The sequence below is a fragment of the Scyliorhinus canicula genome, chromosome 5 (assembly GCF_902713615.1).
Source record: "Scyliorhinus canicula chromosome 5, sScyCan1.1, whole genome shotgun sequence".
Taxonomy (NCBI): Eukaryota; Metazoa; Chordata; class Chondrichthyes; order Carcharhiniformes; family Scyliorhinidae; genus Scyliorhinus; species Scyliorhinus canicula.
The window spans coordinates 111,425,062-111,446,896 of NC_052150.1; the positions used below are offsets into that span (position 1 = coordinate 111,425,062).

Below are 21,835 nucleotides of genomic sequence, written 5' to 3' on the forward strand. Positions count from 1 at the left end.
CCTCTAACTTCCTAATCTGGTTCCCATCCCCCTGCCACATTAGTTTAAAACCTCCCCAACAGTGTTAGCAAAAGCACCCCCAAGGACATTGGTTCCAGTCCTGCCCAGGTGTAGACCATCCAGTTTGTAATGGTCCCACCACCCCCAGAACCGGTTCCAATGTCCCAAAAATCTGAACCCCTCCCTCCTGCACCATCTCTCAAGCCACGTATTCATTCTGACTATTCTTGAATTTCTACTCTGACTGTCCCGTGGCACTGGTAGCAATCCTGAGATTACTACCTTTGAGGTCCTACTTTTTAACTTATCTCCTAACTCCCTAAATTCTGATTGTAGGACCTCATCCCTTTTTTTACCTATATCGTTGGTGCCTATATGCACCACGACAACTGGCTGTTCATCCTCCCACTTCAGTATGTCCTGCAGTCGATCGGAGACATCCCTGACCCGAGCACCCGGGAGGCAACATACCATTCGGGAGTCTCATTTTCGACCACAGAAACGCCTGTCTACTCCCCTTACAATTGAATCCCCTATGACTATAGCCCTGCCAGTCTTTTTCCCGCCCTTCTGTGCAGCAGAGCTAGCCACGGTGCCATGAGCCTGGCTACTACTGCCTTCCCCTGGTGAGACATCTCCCCCAACAGTATCCAAAACGGTATACCTGTTTTGGAGGGAGATGACCGCAGGGGACACCTGCACTGCCTTCCTGCTCTTTCTCTGCCTTTTGGTCACCCATTCCCTGTCTCCGTCACCAATCCTAATCTGCGGTGTTACCAACTCACTGAACGTGCTATCCACGACCTCCTCAGCATCGCGGATGCTCCAAAGTGAGTCCATCCGCAGCTCCAGAGCCGTCATGCGGTCTAACAGGAGCTGCAGCTGGACACACTTCCTGCACATGAAGAAGTCAGGGGCATCGGCCGCGTCCCTGAACTCCCACATTGTGCACGAGGAGCATAACACGGGCCTGGGATCTCCTGCCATTTTTACCCTTTACCTTAACTGATTACAAATATAGTATCAAATAATTAATAAGTGAAAGGAATAAAGATTTTACTTACCAATCACAATACTCACCAACACACGAAAAGTTAAATTTTTCCCAGCAACTGCTAATTGGAGCACTTTCCTTGCCAGGCAATCAGGTCACTGCTTTGCTGTGATGTCACCCTTCAGGGTAAGTTTTTAAAGAGATAAACTTACCTTCCCGACAACCACGGTTGTTTTTATTTGGTTAGAGGAGGGGGTAGGGAGGGAAACACTGAGGAAAAGTTTTGGGTTTAATTGTCACTTGACAACAGCCCCTTCACAAAACCACCTTCAAATTAGGCTGACCGCACTGCACGTATGCAAATCTCCCCAGAACAGCCAATCATTAGCTCCGCTCTGCTGCCCTCTGCTGGATCTGCTGAATAGGATGGGAATAGAGGGACACGGACCCCGGAAGTTTAGAAGATTTTAGTTTAGACAGGCAGCATGGTCAGTGCAGTCTTGGGGGGCCAGAAAGGCCTGTTCCTCTGCTGTACTTTTCTTTGTTCTTTGACTGATGTTTCCTCTTGTGGAAGAATCCAGAACTAAGGGGTCACTGTTTAAAAATAAGGGTTACTCATTTAAGATGGTGATGAGGAGAATTTATTTCCCTTGGAGGGTCACGAGTCTTTGGAACTTTCTTCCTCAAAAGGCAGTGAATGCAAGTCTTTGAATATTTTTGAGGCAGAGCTAGATACACTCATGGTTAACAAGGGGATGAAATGTTATCAGGGGTAGGCAGGAACGTGGGATTCAGGCAACAGTCAGATCAGCTGTAATCTTGTTGAATGGCAGAGCAGGCTCGATGGGCTGAGTGGCCTACTAATTTGTATGTTCGTATATATTTTATTTATTGCCTGTCCCCAGTGTCCTTAAGAAGATGCTGATGAGCCGTCTTCTTGAACTATTGCAATCTGTGTAGAATTTTGTTGTGATTAGTTTTTAAATGAAATTATTTACATTTGTTGACTTGGTCATAAAATGTTTGTTGCAGATATTCGTGGAGGACAACAGAATGGAGTGAATGTCGAGTTGACTCGCTACTCAACCAGCAGGATAGAAGACGTGGAAATCAAACTTCCCTCTGTGGTGGGGGAATTCAAACCCGGGAATTCTACTGTGTGCAAGTTAATGAAAACCTCTTATCCCATCTGAACACACTTAAGGAAAAGGAAGGTACCAGACTATGTTTGATCTGTAATGTGACCCATAGTGTTTATCCCCTGCAGGCTAGATTTAAATGTCAGTTTGATTTACTGCAATATCCGATTTCAGCTAATTCCTTCCATATAAAGTTAATTCATTTTTATGTATGACATTAATTAATAACGATTACATTTACCACATTACCTTTTTCCTGAAGTTTTGTGAATACATAATAATCAAATCCAAATCTGATACAATTATGTGACCAGGAAATACTTTATTGTATTAAGGGATGATACATACAATTTAATTTTGTTTCTCTCTCCCTGACTGTACCACATACAAATTATGTATATAGAAGAGAAACAATAAAATCTATTTTTCTTCAACCCCTCACAAACTCTTCTGGAAAATCAAAAGTCAAACCATTCAGAATCAATACAAGAACGAATATTTTAAAAATAAACTAATTAAAATGAATGTTAGAACATCATTTAAGCAAATGGTGGAAATAAAACTATTAAACCGTTAAAGTATATTGTTGAGTCTGACCACACAACAGCCTCCATCTCCACCCAGTACCAATATCATTGGCCAGTATTGGCTGATCATAATCTGGAGACAGTTTATTCAAGCTCTGTTCATCAGCTGTAACTTGTCCGTAAGTAAGATGTTCTATTTAGAAGGCTTCGGACATTCACGTGTGTATTTATTTGAAAATAAAATATCCCTCGGGATTTTATTTGATGAAAAGACATTTCATCCTGTTGTCACCTGCTTAAAAAAACAAAGTGCTACATCATATTCTACCAATGACGGGCATTGTCAATACAATGAATGTTACATGCTGTGAATGCAATTACGCTTTGCAAAGGGATCCATGCAAAGCATTTGTATCAAAATGTAATTTTTTATTTTATCAGAGATACAAGTCTGTTTAAATAAATGAGTTAATGTTTCTGTTAAAATAGTGACAGCAGAATTGAGTACACATTTATCTGGGGTTTATTTATTAATCTCCATACAGTATAATTTCTGGGTCATTGCTTTTCAACTTTCAAATAAGAAAGCAGGATAAAGTGCAATAAACTACTTTCACAGTGTATAATTTCCCTTGTTTGCAAATTTCAGATTATTCAAAAGCAATTTCTGCTCAAAATAGGCTTTGTATAAAAATAATTCACAATCCAGGAATTTACATCGCATTCATTGCCTGTTATTTCAGAATGTCTATCACAAGGGATGTTGCCCCACTTCTGTCAATCACTTTGAAATAACAGGTACATAATTAACGCATTCCACAGCACATTTATTTTGCTTGAATTCATCCAAACTGGGCAGTTTTCCCTGGCTCTATTTTGAAACAGTTGTATTACTCAAGATACTGAGTAATTCAATTCTTGTGCCACCTGCACAGCAACAGTAATCTTTTGTAATTTTAATAATATGGTTATAGGTGTCCTCAGCAGTGGTTCTGCATGTGTCTGACAAACCTGAAAGAGAAATAATGTTTAACATTCTACTGGAGTTTTTGTAAATGAGTAGAATAGGTAAGGGTGACGAACCATTGGATGTGGTATATTTGAATTTTCTGAAAGTTTTTGATAAAGTCCCACATAAGAGGTTAGTATGCAAAATTAAAGCGCATGGATTGAGGGTAATATACTGGAATGGATTGAAAATTGGTTGGCAGACAGAAAGCAGAGAGCAGGAATAAATAGATCTTTTTCAAAATAGCAGGCAGTGATTAATTAGTGGGGTCCCACAGGGATCAGTGCTTGGGCCCAGCTATTCACAATATAAACCAATGATTTGGATGAGGGAATCAATAGTAATGTTTCCAAGTTTGCTGTCAACAGGAATCTTGGGGGGGAATGTGAGTGGTAAGGAAGATGTTATGAGGCTTCAAGGTGATTTAGGCAAGTTGAGTGAGTGGGCAAATATATGGCAGATGCCGTATAATGTGGATAAATGTGAAATTATCAACTTTGGATGTAGAAACAGAGAGGCAGAGCATTATTTAAATGGTGAGAGATTGGGAAGTTGACGCACTAAGGGACCTAGGTGTCCTTGTACACCAGTCACTGAAAGCAAGCAAGCGGTTCAGAAGGCAAATGGTATGTTGGCCTTCATTGCGAGAGTATTTGACGGCAGGAACAAGGATTTCTTCCTGCAGCTGCACAAGAACCTGGTGAGACCACACCTGGAGTATTGTGTGCAGATTTCACCTATTTTCACCAGATTGATTCCTGGGATGGCAGGATTGTTGTATGAGAAGAGATTGGGTTGACTGGGCTGTCAATTATAGCTAAGAGAAATGAATGAATGGCTTGGAGCTAAAGGATCTGAGGGGGTTAAACACAGGTCAATGCTTTTTCGCTGTCCAGGAATGGACACACAATGCTTCCTCTGCCCAGGTGAGTTTTACAACAGTAGTTTTTTCACTGCCCTTGTCTGGGTTGCTCTCTAGCTACCAGACAGGGCTCTCTTTTTGGAGGGGGCGGGAGTAATCCTTTAGTTAGGGGGTCTCTGTGGGGGGGGTTCTCTTTTGTTAGGGAGTCTGTGTAGGTGGTGCCTTTATTTTGGCAGTCTCTGTGGGGTGTTCCCTATAGTTGGGAGGTCTCTGTGTGGGTTTCTTTACTTAGGGGGTCTCTGCTGGGGGTTCCCTTTAGATAGGGTCTCTGTGAGAGGTTCTTTTAGGTAGGGTATCTCTGGGGGTTCTCTATCCAGCGGGTCTTGGGGGAGATTCCTTTATTTAGGAGTCCTTGTGGGGCATGTTCCCTTTAATTAGGGGGTCTCTGTGGGGCATGTTCCCATTAATTAGGGGGTCTCTGTTGTGGATTCCTTTATTTCGAGCTCTCTGTGGGGTTTCACTATATTTCGGGGGTTCGCTATACTTAAGGGGTCTATGTGAGGGGTTCCTTCAATTAGAGGGTCTCTGTGGGGGGGGGAGGATGCCTTAACTTTGGGCTCTCTGTTGGGCATGTTCCTTTTAATTATGGGGTCTTTGTGGGGATTCCTTTATTTAGGGTATCACTGTGGGAGTTCGCTATAGTTAAGTGGTCTCTTGGGGGGGGGTTTCTTTATTTAGGGGGTCCTTTTATTTAGGGGGTCACTGTGGGGGTTCCATTAGTTAGGGCTTCTCCGGGGGGATTCCCCTTTCCAGGGTTCTTGGGCTGAGTCCTCCTATCTATTGCAATTTTAGATGCCATATATACTTACAAATAAATATATGAATATATAGACTTTACGTAAATGAGATTCCTGAAGTTACACATGTGAATGTAAATACAACCCCAGCCTGGCATAAACCCAGGTTGATGACACCATCTAGGGATCTGCATAGGCAGGGTGGATTGGTGGTGCCTGCCACTGTGCCTCAAGGATCATGGCCTGATCCATCGTTGTAAGGGTCATGCTGCTCCGCTGAGGCCCAGTGAACTAAAGAAGTATTTTTTTATTTCAACCTTTGGCTCCAACTGGTACCACTCTCGCACTAGGCAAGATGATTCATCCCCTCCAGGTTCAATCTCCAATCAAAAATCCAGCCCATGGAACAAGTGATTACTACCATTCTGAGTGCACATTCTCCTTGATGTCATGATACCATATTTTCATGCTATTAAAGGAAGCATAAGTTGAATGATGGGTTTTATTTGTTGTTACATCTAATGCATAAAGCAACATATGTTTTTTTCCATCAAATTTAGCTGAAAAACCTCTTGCCAACAAGTTGTGCACGGGACCCACACCAAATACCACACAGTTGTGTCAGATTACCTGTCCCATTGAATGTGACGTATCATCCTGGACTGCTTGGGGACCATGTACCTTTGAAAACTGTGGCGATCCACAAGGAAAGAAAGGTATGCAAAATCTGATCATTCGCAGGATTGCAACAAATATATCCGGTATTATTTATTTGAATTTACATTAAATATTGGAGAGCATAAAATATGGGTACACAGTGACTTTGATTGTCCATTCCTTCGCGTTGGTGGGATTCTTTGTTCCCGCTGCAATGAATGGAGGGGCAAATTCGCAGTCCTTACTGGTAGCGGTAGCAAGGCAGACTCACAACGGAGAATGTCTCCCTGTGTCTCAAAACTGGCAACCTCGGGAACAAGGTCGTGCAGATTTCAGATCTTGTCGGAAAGTTCAGGCCATGGGCAGTTTTGGTCAAGCCGTGTCAAGGACCGCTCAGAGTGTGGGAATAGACAGGCGTACAAGCGGTGAAAGGGATGGCTTGTCAAGCACCACTGCAGGCCAATGCAGGGCCTAGCTAAATTCTCTCGATAAGTTATTATTTATTTTAACTGAATTAGAATTTTTGCATGGCACATTCTAAAAATGTCCATATTTTTCAGACAACTCCGGTTTTTGGACAGTCTAATTTGAGACACTACTACAGAGCGTAATAGCTTTTAAACAGTAGCTTTAAAACATATATTTGGATGACTTTCTGTTTTTTCCTGTTTTCTAAATGTGATGTTAGATTTCCCCTGTACAAAAAGTACAGCAAAATACTAAGTGAGTTTTCAGATTTCACAGCAGCTATTGAACAGAGGGAATCTCTGGAAAATATATGTCATTTGTGGTGGAAATAAGTAGATTCCAAATAAAAACAATTTTTGCAGGTTTTTCCAAAACATTGTGATGATATTCAATAAAATGTAAGTAAATGCAATAATTGAATGATATAGAAGGTGCAAATGCCGCAGGCAATCTGAATTTCTATCAGTGCAGACTTTATGGGTGCTATCTACTAGCAGTGCCCCACCAGAATCAAAGCGTGACGCAGACGGTAGATGCCAGAAGTGACCTCCCCTGGATCTCCTGACAGCCATTACGTCTCGTGAGACCTACCCAGGTCTCACCATGTGTCACAATTAGGATCCGGCTGACAGGGAATGGGACGTTTCGGCGTGGCCAGTTCGGCATGGCCCATTTGGCGTAGCCAATTCGACGGAGGAATTTTTCGGCGGATGGACATTTCGGCGTCAAATTAGTCGTTATAGTCGTTTTCTGCCAAATAGTCCAGTTCTAATTAGCTCTCTCTCTCGTTCAAATGAGCTATTCTAATTGCTAAATTGTCCAATTATAAGCTTCAGTACAGGGGTATTGCTCATAATTACGAAATGAAGAAGTAATTTCTAAGATTAAATAGTTTTTTAATTAATTGTTTTTTATAATACAGTATTTGCAAAATTTTAAAGACAGTTTAAATATTTTAAATATAGAGATGCTGATGACGTCAAAATGTCCTGGCGCCTAAATGGCTGCGCCGAATAGTCCAATTATTTCCCTGACGCCGAATCGGCCACGCCGAATCAGCTACGCCAAATGGGCTACGCCGAAACGTACCAAACCCCGGCTGATAATGGGCGGGACCAAGCCTCGTTCGCCTATGTAGGTTTAAAACACACTTCGATGTGCTGACCCCAGATCTATCTGGCTTCCGGAATCTCCTGGCCACCCCAGGGAGATCCCAGCCATTCAGTCCTGGTCCACACAAACTTGGACTAGGCAGAACGGCATGTGGGGAGTCTCCAGGGTGGTCAGGGGCAGGCTGGCCCCCTGGCCCTCCCCCTGGAATGCAGACACTTTGACACTGCCAGGCTGGCACCTTGGCACCACCACTCTGGCACTGCCAAGCCTGCCAAGTTGGCAGGAGCACTGCCAGGGTGATGGTGCCAGGTGCCAGGGTGGCACGGCCAAGGGTCAGGGGCTGAGAGGGGCCATGCTCATGAAAGGAGGGTGGAAGGGCAGTACAAAGGGTTGGGTTGCAGGGTGGTTATGAAGGGGCCCTGGAAGGCTGGTTGGGGTGGGGTGAAGGGTAGGGGCTCCAGGAAAGGGAAGGGGGTGCAAAATGGGGTATGGGAAGGCCTGAAAAGTCTTGTGACTCCATAGCCGGATATCATCACTTGGGGGTTTGTGGGGTAGTGCCAATGTGTGGTGGAGGGGGTGACACTGCCCATTGGTGGTGGATGTGTGAGACCCTCAAGCCCACTCAGAGATCAGGGCACCCTTTCAAAATGGTGGCCTAATCTCTGAGGAGTTGGTCTGGCCAGTGAGTTCAGCGCCCCAGTGTTGAAAATGAATCAAAGTGTGATCTAGCCCGGTGAGAAAGTCCCCAAGGCCCAAAAATGTGACTAAGTGTGGTTAAATAGTACTGGGGAACTCGCAGATAGAGCCGGGGAGAAACTCACAGCAAAACCCACAGCAAAAGACACTTGGAAAGTTTTCCATTCGATGATACCCAATGAGTTTAAATTATCAACTGAAAATTAGCCCTCTTCATATGATTCTTAATGTGAAAGATCCACCTTAATGAGCCAATGTAATTACAGTTTCTGTTGAAGATTTCACTTGCGTATTATAAGTTAGATAAGGATAAGACAAGGGATTGTGTAAATGAAATTCGTTGCTTTCAATTATTGATTCTTTCCTTTGTAAACAGGAAAATTAAATAAGTAAAATGATTTCTTCCTATAGGATTTAAACTGCGGAAACGACACATTATCAATGAACCTACTGGTGGAACAGGGAACTGTCCACACTTGATTGAAGCTATTCCTTGTGACGACCCATCGTGTTACAGTTGGCAGGTTGTGAGACAAGGCGAATGTACACCTGACAATGGCAGTGAGTGTGGGCCGGGCATCCGGACACCAGACGTTCAATGTACCAACAGCAATAGTAAGTTTATTATAAATGGATATCAGAAGGCAATGTTTTCACTTCTACGTAGAAACACATTTTTTTTTCATACACTGAGAACAGTACATGACGAACCTCCAGTGGCACATGAGAAACCTTTCAGAATATTTTAACTCAGTGATTGAAGTCTCCCTTAGTTTCAGTCTGTGTTTTAATAAAACCATTCTGTCAGATTGCTATATAAACTATATAATGCTATTTAAGTCAGACTGCTATATATTGTCCCGAAACACGTGCTGTTAGGTAATTTGGACATTCTGAATTCTCCCTCCGGGTGCTGGAATGTGGCGACTAGGGGCTTTTCACAGTAACTTCATTGCAGTGTTAATGTAAGCCTACTTGTGACAATAAACATTATTATTATAAAAATCCACAATGAATGAACACCTGCGTGATGAGATCTTTGTTACTGTTGTCACTCATTTAACATCTGATTTTACTGTCTGTGTGTTTGAAGATCATTGACCCTAGATTGCTTGATAGGAGCCATGTCTAAGTGTAGGTTAGACTCAGAATTATTTGCCTACGTGGTTTCAAATACAGGCAAAACTAATGGATGAAGATCTCCTCTCTTCTGTCTTTGTGTGCTATGTGAATGGAGTTTGGGTAGCCGTAAATCAAATCCTAGTGGATGTGAGCTCTCTGAATAAAGCAGTTTAGAATTCTACACTGATGGCAATTAGCTGGCAATCATATGCAGACTAGACACAGGGTGGAATCTTCCAGCCCCAGCAGCAGCAGGAAGCTTGGCGGTGGTGGGGAATCCTAATTTGGCGTGAGGCCAAAAATCAATTTCCGGAGGCCGGATCAATTTTTGGAATTAAGTTCTCGAACTTTTGGGCAAGCTTCCATAATGTTGGTCATTCCTGAAGTATGCGTCAGCATGTCATACATGCTCATTAAAAGTCAACTTCATTGGAATTAAGTACCTCTTCTAAATTGTGTTTCCCAAAAGCCATCGGATTTAGGCACCAAAATGGAAGTGTTAAAAATTGAAATATGTCACACAGGAGAATGGAGGTACTGTTTTGAGCATGGGGCTGGAGCCTGTGTCTGCCCATGTCCTAACTGACATAGCAGTGTGAAATATGCATCTGAAATGAAAATCGCTTATTGTCACAAGTAAGCTTCAAATGAAGTTACTGTGAAAAGCCCCTAGTCGCCACATTCCGGTGCCTGTTCAGGAAGGCTGGTACGGGAATTGAACCGTGCTGCTGGCCTGCCTTGGTCTGCTTTCAAAGCCAGCGATTTAGCCGTGTGCTAAACCAGCCCCTACTGACAGTTGGCCCAGGGAGCCCATGAACCCGGGTGGCAGCATGAGCTTTTTACATGCATGTTGTAGGCTGGAATTATGGATAACGTGGATAGTGGGCAGCACGGTAGCACAGTGGGTAGCACCAGGGTGCAAGGTTCGATTCCCAGTTTGGGTCACTGTCTGTGCGGAGTCTGTACGTTCTCACTGTGTCTGCGTGGGTTCCCTCCGGGTTCTCCGGTTTCCTCACACAAGTCCCAAAAGACATGCTGTTAGGTAATTTGGACATTCTGAATTCTCCTTCTGTGGACCCGAACAGGCGCCGGAATGTGGCGACTAGGGGCTTCTCACAGTAACTCTATTGCAGTGTTAATGTGAGCCTACTTGTGACAATAGAGATTATTATTCTTATTATTATTCGTGATGGTAGAGACTCCAAAGTTCTTTCTGTCATGTGGCTTTGGGCCTTATTACAGCCTTGGTCCAAATATGGAAAAATGAGCTGGATTCAAAAGATGAGGTGAGAGTGACTGCCCTTGACATCAAGGCTGCATTTGGTCATATGGCATCAATGTAGTCAATAGGAATCAAATGAGAAAACTCTGCTAATTTAAGTCATATCTAACACAAACCAAGATGGTTGTTGGAGGTCAACTATCTGACAGCTATTGCTGCAGGAATTCCCCAGGGCAGTGTCCAATCATCTTCAGCTGTTTCATTGATGATCTGTCCTACCATAGAGTAGAACCATGAAGCCATAGAATACCTACAATGCAAAAGGAGGCCATTCACCCATCGAGTCTGCACCCACCCTCTGAAAGAGCTGCCCGCTCCTCCACTCTATCCCTATGACCCCATTTAACCCGCACATCGCTGAACACTAGGGGGCAGTTTTATCCTGGCCAATCCACCTAACCTGCACATCTTTGGACTGTTGGAGGAAACCTAAGCAGCTGGAGGAAACCCACTCAGACACGGGGAGAAGGTGCAAACTCTACACAGTCACCCAAAGCTGAAATTGAACCTGGGTATCTGGCACTGTGAGGCAACAGTGCTAACCACTGTACCACTGTGCCGCCCTGCATCATAACATCAATAACAACAGAAGTAGAGATCTTCACTGATGACTGAACAATATTGAGCACCATTCGCGACTACTCAGATACTGAAGCAGCCCATGTCCATATGCAGCAAGACCTGAACACATTTAGGCTTGGCCAATAGGTGACAAGTAACACCTGCACCACACAAGTGCCAGGCAATGATCATCTCCCCTTGACATTCAATGGCATTACCATCACTGAATACCCCTCTATCGACATCCTGGGGGTTAGCATTGACCAGAAACTGAACTGAAGCAACCATATAAATACGGTGGCTACAAAAGGCTGGGAAATCTGTAGCGAATAACTCATGCCCTGACTCCCCACAGCCTGTCCACCATCTACAAGGCACAAGGAATGCGATGGAATACTCTCCACTTGCCTGGATGAGTACAGGCAAAAGCAAATCCAGGAAAAAGCAACCCATCTGATTAGTATTCCACCTGCCATCTTAAATATTCACTCCCTTAGCCACTGCACACAGTGGCATCTCCAAATTGCACAGCAGCAACTCACCAAGGAATCTTCAACATCACCTTCAAAACACCCAAATTCCACCATGCAGAAGGACAAGGGCAGCAGATGCATGGGAATACCACCACCTGAGGTTCTTCTACAAACCGCACACTATCCTGACTTGGAACTACATCATAATTTGCCGTCAGGTTTTCAATGTTTGGTTCCTGCCAGTTTCTCCATGCTCGCCTTCCACCAAACCCGCTGTGGGTGGGTTGGGACAGTTCCACCCATTAATTGTAGGTTGTTGAGGCTCTGTGGCACCCCTGCAGTTAGTATGGCAACCTGAAAAGTACCCACTTATCCTGACTCTTTCACGTTAGCTAACCAATCCATTATCCATGCTAATATGTTACTCGCAACGCTATGAACTCTTACTTTGTACAGTAATTTTTTATGTAGCACCTTATTGAATAACTGTTAGAATAGACAGAGGTCTATTCTAAAAAATAGACTCTGGAGGGGAGGGTGCAAGATCAAGTGTCATTTAGACACTTTATCGGTGACCAGCACACTTTCCCCGTGATTGAGATCCCAGAAGTCGGTCAGCGGCACTACACCCAACCGAAGCCCAGGATCACAGAGGGACCTAAGGCTATGTGGGATGGGATCATTAGTGGAGGTGGCTAAAGAGATAAGGGAAGGGGGATTGGTTTGAGGTAATGGTAAGTGGGTGGCTCTCAGCAGTCACACCTCTGCCTGAGTCTGGGTCCATTGATCAGGCACAGAATAAGGAACCACTCACAACCAACAGATTTTTCTGGGCACCCTTCCGAAGGTGCAGGAGGTGTGTGAGGCCTCCATTTAATCCCTGAGCCATCACTAAATTGTGGTGGTCTTGGGTACTGAGTGTCAATTGGCTCAATTAATGAGCTGAATTGTCATCGTGCTCGCAGTGGCTAGGAATTAGATTTTCAGAACAGTGAACCATTTTACTTGAAGCTGGTGTACTTGGTCACCACCTTTGTCCCCTCTGACAAATCCATATCAGTCCCTACCACTCGCTTTCTTAATAAGTGGAGGTTTTTCCGCTACTGAGTGACTGACATGGGGCCTCTCCCATCATGAAGTGGGCCAGCCCTTCATGGCTCATCCAGACAAGCTGTACTTAATTAATTCCACCCAGTGTTGCTTATTATTCAAGCCAGCAGTAACTCCAAATTGCACATAAACTTTGAGGATAAAAGTAACTGCAGGCAGTTTTATAGTTGAAGCTGGAAAAGCACACATAAAATTACAATTTATGATTAACTATAAGGGTTGCCTAGAAACCTTATAAAGGACGAACACCAACTTATGTATCTGGGTTTCTTCACAATTTTGCACCATGGTTTAGAAACTCCAATATACGCCAACTGGCCAATATGATTGTTTTTATGAAAGTTGCAAAGATTTCAATTGAATTGAAAACAGCCTGAAGTTGTTTTACTAAAATGAATGACTGTGGAAATGAAACTGAAGAGAGTGTGTGCTCAATACAGCTGCTGCACATTGGGACTATTTATGCAAAGTGTCATGTTGATTAGTTGCGCAGCTTTAATATTTAAGTATTTTTTTTCATGCAGTAACATACTTTGGCTTATTTATTAACTGGCTACAAAGATTATAATGTAACGAAAAAGAGTTGTCGAAGGAAATTGCCAAAGATGATGCCATATTCCTGGTAATTATAAGTTAAATTGGTTTTGTTTTCACAAGCCCTTCTCTGTGGTAAATGCATAAAATTGAATAGAATTTGCATTTCCCATGAAATCCACATTTCCATATCCAGCAGAGAGTCACTCAACTGAAGGCAGCCAAGTAGCTTCCTAGGGAATAATACAAATTGAGATCATTTTGTATCCCTGACACTGATGGTGGCAGAACTAGCAAACATTAATACTGTTAAATAATGCTTCAGATTTTAAATTCCAATCTAAATCGCTCCATGGCTTTTTTCATCTCAAACTATAGATGACATTTATTCCAGGTACCAGGGGCCTTGCCCACTGGCTAGCACTGTCATAAGCCCTTTGATGCCTCCATTGGAAAAGGCCCTCCATATTTAGTGCCTATCAAACACTTCAGTGACCACTGTCTGGCTTTCCCCAGATTGTAGCAGTGGGAGCTGCCAGCAATGCACCCACCAGTGGCCCAAAATCAATGAAGAACTGGAGACCAGATGATTGAGGGTAGGATGGGAATTGCAAGATGGGGGCCATGCGTGCTGGGGGAAAGGTGGGTGGGAGATGAGGGTAGGGGGTGTGATTCTCAGCATGGCTCCCCCTTCTTGATTCATTCGGTCAGACCCTGAAAGCCTATGAACAAGGGACCCCGACTCCAGGGTGCCCCATATAAACCTCACAAGCTCACAAATGCTTCCCAAGTGGTGACTACCCATTTCACCCCTCACCCACCTCCCCCTCCAACAGCCTCCTCGGGCTGCTGATTGAATACTCAGTAGACATTAGTTGTCCACTTAAGGGCCTCAATTGTCATCTGGGTAGAAAGGTCATCCACAGGCCTTCCCTTCTGGGGCTTAGTTGAGCCATAAGGCAGTGAGTTCCACACCCAGCACCCTCCCACCTGATTAAGTGCACCAGCTCCAAATGTACCACCAAGAGGACATTTAATTCTGCCCCTTGTAATCTCTAAGAGCTTGGGCATACTCAATTCATTTTGTCTCTCCATTTTGTGCCATCAGTTGTTTAGGCCTTAAATTTCATATTCCTGCCCTAAATCTCAAATTCCAGCCCCAGATCTTTCCATGACCCTACTCGCTCCTCCTCCTCCTCAGGTTTTTCTTAAAACCTACCTCCATGACCAAGATTTTGGTCACTTGCTGTAATTTCTCCTGCTGTCGCACTAAATCAGATTTAGTCTGATACCTTCCCTCTGAAATATTTTAGGGTGAGAAAAATGCTGTATTAATGCAAGTTGTTGTTACTATTGAATTTCTGTGCACTGCCATGTTTTAGTTTTGATTTCTAATAGCAATGGGCCTGCAATAGCACATTTATTTTGAAGTATAAAGATCATGGATTCAAGCCCCACTCTTGAAAGTTAAGTGCATAACCTAGCCAGAAATGTTGGGGTAGAGGTACAGGTGCATTTTATCCATCACTTTGATGTAAAACAGGCACAAAAATCCCCATTTCTGGGCACAAGGTCCCACACCTGATCTGCACCACTGATATGACCACTGTAATGTTCGTCCTCAAGGGCTTTAGCCATCCTGATGCTTGCCTGAAAGCAGCATTGGATCTATTTGAATATGCATAAAATGGTGCTGTGCCTTGTGCATTTGGAGCTTTCTAGTTCATTCACTGCTTAATCACCAGTTAATTAAACTGAGGAAAGTGTGTCCTCTCAGGTGAGTGTAAAAAAAACCCTCTGCCACTTCACATCAAAATTCCACTCATTTTACACTCGCAAAAAGTCATGATTTACCCCCTCTTCTTATAGTGCAAATGCTGCAGGCCCAAATTGTGCCCATTAGAAAATTGATCGATAGTCCTCAAACCCATGAGATAAAATAATAGCTGCACCCGACCTTCTACAGAGTTCCCTAACAGCAAGTGGCAGCTTGCATGCAAGAACTTTTCATTTTTGTTGGATGATATTTTTGCTATTTGTCTCGATCACCTCTTGGAAGTGAATTAATCGCACTGTTATTTTTTTTAATTTTAAGGAAGTAATCATTTGGGCAGTATGGTAGCACAATGGTTAGCACAGTTGCTTCACAGCTCCTAGGTCCCAGGTTTGATTGCCGGCTTGGGTCACTGTCTCTGTGGAGTCTGCACGTTCTCCCCGTGTGTGCGTGGGTTTCCTCCGGGTGCTCCGGTTTCCTCCCACAGTCCAAAGATGTGCAGATTAGGTGGATTGGCCATTCTATATTGCCCTTAGTGTCCAAAATGGTTAGGTAGGGTTACTGGGTTACAGGGGTAAAGGGGATAGGGTGAAGGCAAGGGGCTTAGGTAGGGTGCTCTTTCCAAGGGGCGGTGCAGACTCGATGGGCTGAATGGCCTCCTTCTGCACTGTAAATTCTATGATTAACGAGCTTTAAAACTATTTATTAAACACATTTGACTATTAATATATCAAAGCACTCGGGGCATTTTTATGGAACTTTAATGTGAAGAAGAAATAAAATTTCATGTCATTGGTGTTTCGCCTGCATTTCGTACAGCAGTGTTATTAGGTTTAATTGGGTGGGTTACGATATGTTGAACTATAATGTGTCATGCTTCATTTGTTCAATAATTAAGATGCAGTGTTGTGCTTGAGATTATATCCCCTGTAGTTGTTTTATTTGTTGATATTAAATTTGCTCTGTAAGATGGAAGACATGATAGCAGTTTAGCTCTCAATTAAAACAGGTGACTGATGTAATCTCTTTCTTTCCCTCTATTATAGTAGTTCTAAGTTACGCCCAAATTAATTAAGAATTCGAATCTAAAAGCAGCCCTTGACTAAACCCAAGTTAAGTGCCATAATAAAATATCCACTTTGTATGTTAAAATAATTTGCATAAATGTAGAATTTGGATAAAGTAAGCACATTCAAAACATGTGCATGTTGTTTGTGCTTGGGGTGCCAATTAGGCAGACACAGATTTCTGAATTATCTAAGGAAAATGATTGTCACAAATAATTTACAAGTGATCACTGACTAAAAGTTTAACATTGGGGAAATTCAAACTTCTTTTCGAGGGGGTCATGTGATGTGAGCGCGGGAGCACCTGCATTTTTGCAAGCACCAGCTCTGCGTATATTTTAATCCGTATTTTTATCCCATTGCACATTTTGAATTTGTCTTTTCTTGGGGTGCATGGCTTGTGCTATAGGTCAAGAAGTGTTTGGTCAGTGTTTTGTAAGAAAAGACCAAAATGAAATGCTAAAATCCATGTTAGTCAGTGGCGGCTGGGGTGGGACCATGTTTTCAGTGGCACAGTTGCAATTGAGCTGGCTCCCACTTTGGTGGTGCTGTGTGCATCGGATGATGTCTGCCAACCTGGCTGAAAGTCTCAACGACTCTGGTTGTCTGGTAGGTTGTCAGGGCTCATTTCCAAGGATTGCGGGGTACATTTATGGAGGCATTGGAGGCGCATAAGGAGGTTCTTGGACTTGAGGGAGCAATTTCATTGGTGAAGGCCCTCCTCTGTACTGTCAAGTTCCTACTGCACGGCTTGTTGTCCACTCTGAAGGGTTCAGGAGAAGTAGATGCCACTGAGCCTAGCCCCTAGTGCGAAGTTGAAGAAGAATTCTCGAGTAAGTTCGAAAATTGGCTGCCATGTTTTGGTAATGTCAATTTCTGGCCATTTTAAAATCGATGGGGCACATTGTTTCCTGTCTCGTATTTTGATCATTGGAATCCTTGAAAGACTCTGAAGCGTATTCATTGATTACGTTTTATCCTTGGCTTTTTCTTCCTTTGTGTGGCCTGGAAGATGTCTTTATCCTGAGAACTGCCCTACAATTCAGTTGTTATCCTGAACATTGCTCCCTGTTGATCATGTTGTTTGCTTGATGCTTTCTTTTTGCCTATAGGGAGGGTGTATTATGGGTGTGATGGCTCTACTGTTGGTTATCCTGATTTAGCAAATTCATGTTTGGTCAAATATGGAAAATGGAATTTGTGCATAGTTTTGATCCTAAAAGTAATCATGATTTATAATCCCCTGTCTTGTTTAATAAGAAGATGAATGGAGATGAAACGGGGAGAGGGGTGGAAGAATAGGGTTGGTAGGGTTAGTCCATCCTTCCTGTGAGTAATGATTGACACCCCAGTTGGAGGGGGCTATCCTTACTTTCATATCCTTTTCTTTTTCTTTTTTGATTGGAATTTAAGAATCCGTCCTTTTATCCTTGCAGACGTTTTGTTATCAAGGTGAGAACTAGGTTCTGTCAACTCCTCCTTTGGAACGAGTTTGTCTTTTCTCCTTCACTGGGTCTTTCTCTTTAACTGTTTTTGGTACATCGGAGATGATAGAGTGTCTTGTTGCACGTTTGCTATGGGTGTAAAACGCGTTTATTGGGGTGTATTAACTTGCCTGTGTTAAAGGCCGTGTGCTTAACACCACTAGGCTCTGTCTATGTATTTTTCAGCTCAGGAGTCGCCAGTTGCCGTATAGACAACTCACATATATTCCAAGGTCAGGTTCAAAGTAATAAAACGATACACCGATTAGTAAGTTCCAACGATCAATATTTATTATACAATTATAATAAATACGCATGCACACACTAAGGGACTAAGCTATGACTAAACTAAGCAAACAGAATACTTAACTACACAGGAACAGGCAAGGTCAGGGAGCGAGGCCTTCGTCCCGGTCTTGGTCTGCAACCTTCAGAAAACGTGCTGGTCACTGGGGGTCTAGCGGGCTTGGTTCGCGTAGCGAGCGTCGTATTGGCACTTACGGTTCGGCGGCTGGTGCTCAACGGCTGGAGTCAGGATACACGTTGGAGGTCTTGGTCAAAGCCGGAGCACGAAACAACAGACAGGACCATGTGTGGGGGTCTATTTTTATAGGGGTCCCCAATGTCCTTCCCTTTTCCTGGGCGGGCTTTACCTTCAGGTATCGATTGGATCGCTTCCAATCGATATCTTTTGAATTCCTCCAATGTGAGGGTCTTTCTCGATGGTGGGGGCGGTTTCTATAGTGGATACTTCTGGTGCCGCTCTGTCTGGACATCCACTTAAAGTATCTTATTCAAACCCAAATGTTGCCATTGTGTGTGCCTAGATCTGGACTGCCTCATTAGTATGTAGAACGTTCTGCCATTATCACCTTTGGTTGGAGATCTTCCACCTGGCCAGAAACTGGTTTTGCTGCTTGCAAAATGCTAATGAGTGTTTGCAGGCTGTTTGCCTTGGCTAAACTGTTTTTCCCTACAGTCTTAGCGATTCTCCATTTTGTTTGGTTCAGTGTCCATTTTAGGTGGCTACAGTGGCTACAGTCTTGCCTGGTATTAGAGCGTACTGAAGTGGAATTGGTATGACACCACCAATCCTGCATATGTCATGCCCCACCTGCAGGACAAAACCATCAGAGATGGCGGCACCATGGGCTACAGTAGGGAGAAAGCTGGAAGTCCTGAACATCTACTCTGGACCCAATGAAGACTCGTGGCACCAGATCAAACATGGGCAAGGAAACCTCCTGCTGATTACCACATACCATCCCCCTCAGCTGATGAATCAGTACTCCTCCATGTTGAACACCACTTTGAGAAAGCACTGAGGGTGATAAGAGCGCAGAATCTACTCTGGGTGGGGGACTTCAATGTCCATCACCAAGAGTAGCTCTGTATCCCCCACAGACCAAGGACGCCAGGTCCTAAAGGGCATAACTGCTAGATTGGGAATGTGGAAGTTGGTGAGGGAAGAGGGAAAAACATATTTGACTTCATCTTAACCAATTTGCCTTCTGCAGCAGCATCTGTCCTTGACTGTATTGGTGGAAGTGACCACCGCACAATCCTTGTGGAGCAAAGTCACATCTTCACATTGAGGACACCTTGCAGCGTGTTGTGTCGCACCACCATCATGATAAATGGGAGAGACTTCGAACAGATCAAGTAGCTCAAGACTGGTGATTCATATGGCACTGTGGGCCATCAGCAGCAGAATTGTACTCAACCACAATCCGTAACCCACTCTACCATTACTTCCAAGCCAGGGGATCAACCCTGGTTCAATTATGAGTGCAGGAGGGACTGCACGGACTGCATGGACAGCATGGTAGCATAGTGGTTAGCACGGCTACTTCACAGCTCCAGGGACCCAGGTTCGATTCCCAGCTTGGGTCACTGTCTGTGCGGAGTCTGCACGTTCTCTCCGTGCCTGCGTGGGTTTCCACCGGAAGCTCTCGTTTTCTCCCACAGTCCAAAGAAGTGCAGGTTAGTTGGATTGGCCATAAAACATTGCCCTTAGTGTCCAAAAAGGTTAGGTGGGGTAACTGAGTTAGGGTGACAGTGTGGGCTTGGGTGGGTTGATGCTGGCTTGATAGGCCGAATGGCCTCCTGCACTGTAAATTTTGTGATTCTGTGCTAGGTGCAACACCAGGCATACATAAAAATGATGTGTCAACATAATTGTGGAAAATTGCCCAGGTATCTCCTGTACACAAGAAACAGGACAAAAAACCCGGCAATTATTACCCCATCAGTCTACTCTCGATCATCAATAAAGTGATGGAAAGGATCATCAACAATGCTGTCAAGCGGCACTTACTCAGCAATAACCTGCTCACAGATGCTCAGTTTGGGTTCTGCCAGGGTCACTCAGCTGACCTCATTACAGCCTTGGTTCGAACATGGTTTAAACAAAAGAGCTGAACTGAATAGGTGAGTGAGACTGATAGCACTTGTCATCAAGGCAGCATTTGGCTGACTATGGCATCAAGTTGCCGAACAAAACTGGAGTCAATGGGAATTAGGGGGAAAACTCTTCGCTGGTTGGAGTCATACCTGGCACAAAGGAAGATGGCTTTGGTGATTGGAGTTCAGTCATCTCAGTTTTACCACATCACTGCAGCAGTTCCTCAGTCACTCCTAGGTTTGTCCCAGGCCCAACCATCTTCAGCTCCTTGATCAATGACTAACCTTCCTTCCATCACAAAGTCAGAAGTGGGGATATTCACTGATGACTGCAAAATGTTCTGCATAATTTTCATCTCCTCAGAAACTGAAGCAGTTAATGTCCAAATGCAGCAAAACTTGGACAATATCCAGGCTTGGACTGACATGTGGCAAATAACACTAGCAACACACAAGTGCCAGACAATGATCATCTTCAATAAGAGAGGGTCTAAGGTGGCGCAGTGGTTAGGACTGCTGCCTACGAGCTGATCACCCGGGTTCAATCCCGGCCCCAATGGAGGTAAAACGTTCTCCCTCTGTCTGCGTGGGTTTCACCCCCACAATTTAAAGATGTGCAGATTAGGTGGATTGGCCATGCTAAAATTGCACCTTAATTGGAAAAAAAATAATTGGGTACTCTAAATTTAAAATAATAAATAAAAATGAGAGGATCGAACCGTCACCCATTGACATTCAATGGCATTACCATTGCTTAATCCCTCATGATCAACATCCTGAGGGTTACCATTGACCAGAAACTGAACTGGATTAGCCATATAAATACTGTGGTTACCGGGGGCGAAATTCTCCGACCCCACACAGGGTCGGAGAATCGGCCGGCGGCGGCGTTATTCCCGCTCCCGCCGGGTTTTTAATTCTCCGAGCGGCCAAAAACCGGCGTTGTTCAAATCCCGCCGGCAGCCTCTGAAAACAGCTGGCGCCGGCGGGATGTCATTAATTTTTAACAGACAGACATTCTCCGTGCCGGATGGGCCGAATTCCCGCCGACGGGGCCACGGGTCACGGGGGGGGTTGAGAGGGGGTACCATTGATGATGGTTGACGCCGTTCAGTGACCTAGGGCGAGTGCGGGGGTAGCGGCGTTGGAGAGGGGTGGATTGGGGGGGGTTGCGGCGTTGGGGGGGGGTGTTTGCGGCGTTGAGGGGGGTTTTGCGGCGTTGAGGGGGGGGGGGTTTGCGGCATGAGGGGGGGTTGCGGCGTTGAGGGGTGTTTTGTGGCGTTGAGGAGGGGTTGCAGCGTTGGGAGGGTGCGGTTGGGGGGTTGCGGCGTTGAGGGGGGTTGCGGCGTTGGGGGGGGTTGCGGCGTTGAGGGGGGTTGCGGTGTTGAGAGGGGGTTGCGGCGTTGAGAGGGGGGGTACCGGCGTTGAGAGGGGGGGTACCGGCGTTGAGGGGGGGGTTGTGGCGTTGAGAGGGGGAGGTTGCGGCGTTGAGAGGGGGGGTTGTGGTGTTGAGAGAGGGGGGTACCGGCGTTGAGAGAGAGGGGGGGTACCGTGTTGAGGAGGGGGGGGGTTGCGGCGCTGGGGGGGTTGCGGCGTTGAGAGGGTGGATTGGGGATTGGGGGGGTTGCGGCATTGAGGGGGTGTTGCGGCGTTGAGGGGGGTTGCGGCGTTGAGGGGGGTGCGGCGTTGGGGGGTTGCGGCGTTGAGGGGGGGTTGCGGCGTTGAGGGGGTTGCAGTGTTGAGGGGGGTTGCGGCGTGAGGGG

The 21,835-nt window shown here is 44.8% G+C and overlaps 1 protein-coding gene across 1 annotated transcript in view; it reads left to right on the forward strand.

Moving 5' to 3' along the window:
• The window catches only part of LOC119965672 (thrombospondin type-1 domain-containing protein 7A-like), a 589,817-nt gene that overhangs the window by 422,707 nt on the left and 145,275 nt on the right, over positions 1-21,835 (forward strand). The window contains exons 4-6 of the mRNA XM_038796437.1: positions 2,027-2,208; positions 5,889-6,044; positions 8,674-8,877. Of these exons, the coding sequence (XP_038652365.1) occupies positions 2,027-2,208; positions 5,889-6,044; positions 8,674-8,877 (542 nt within the window). The remainder of the gene's footprint in view (positions 1-2,026; positions 2,209-5,888; positions 6,045-8,673; positions 8,878-21,835) is intronic.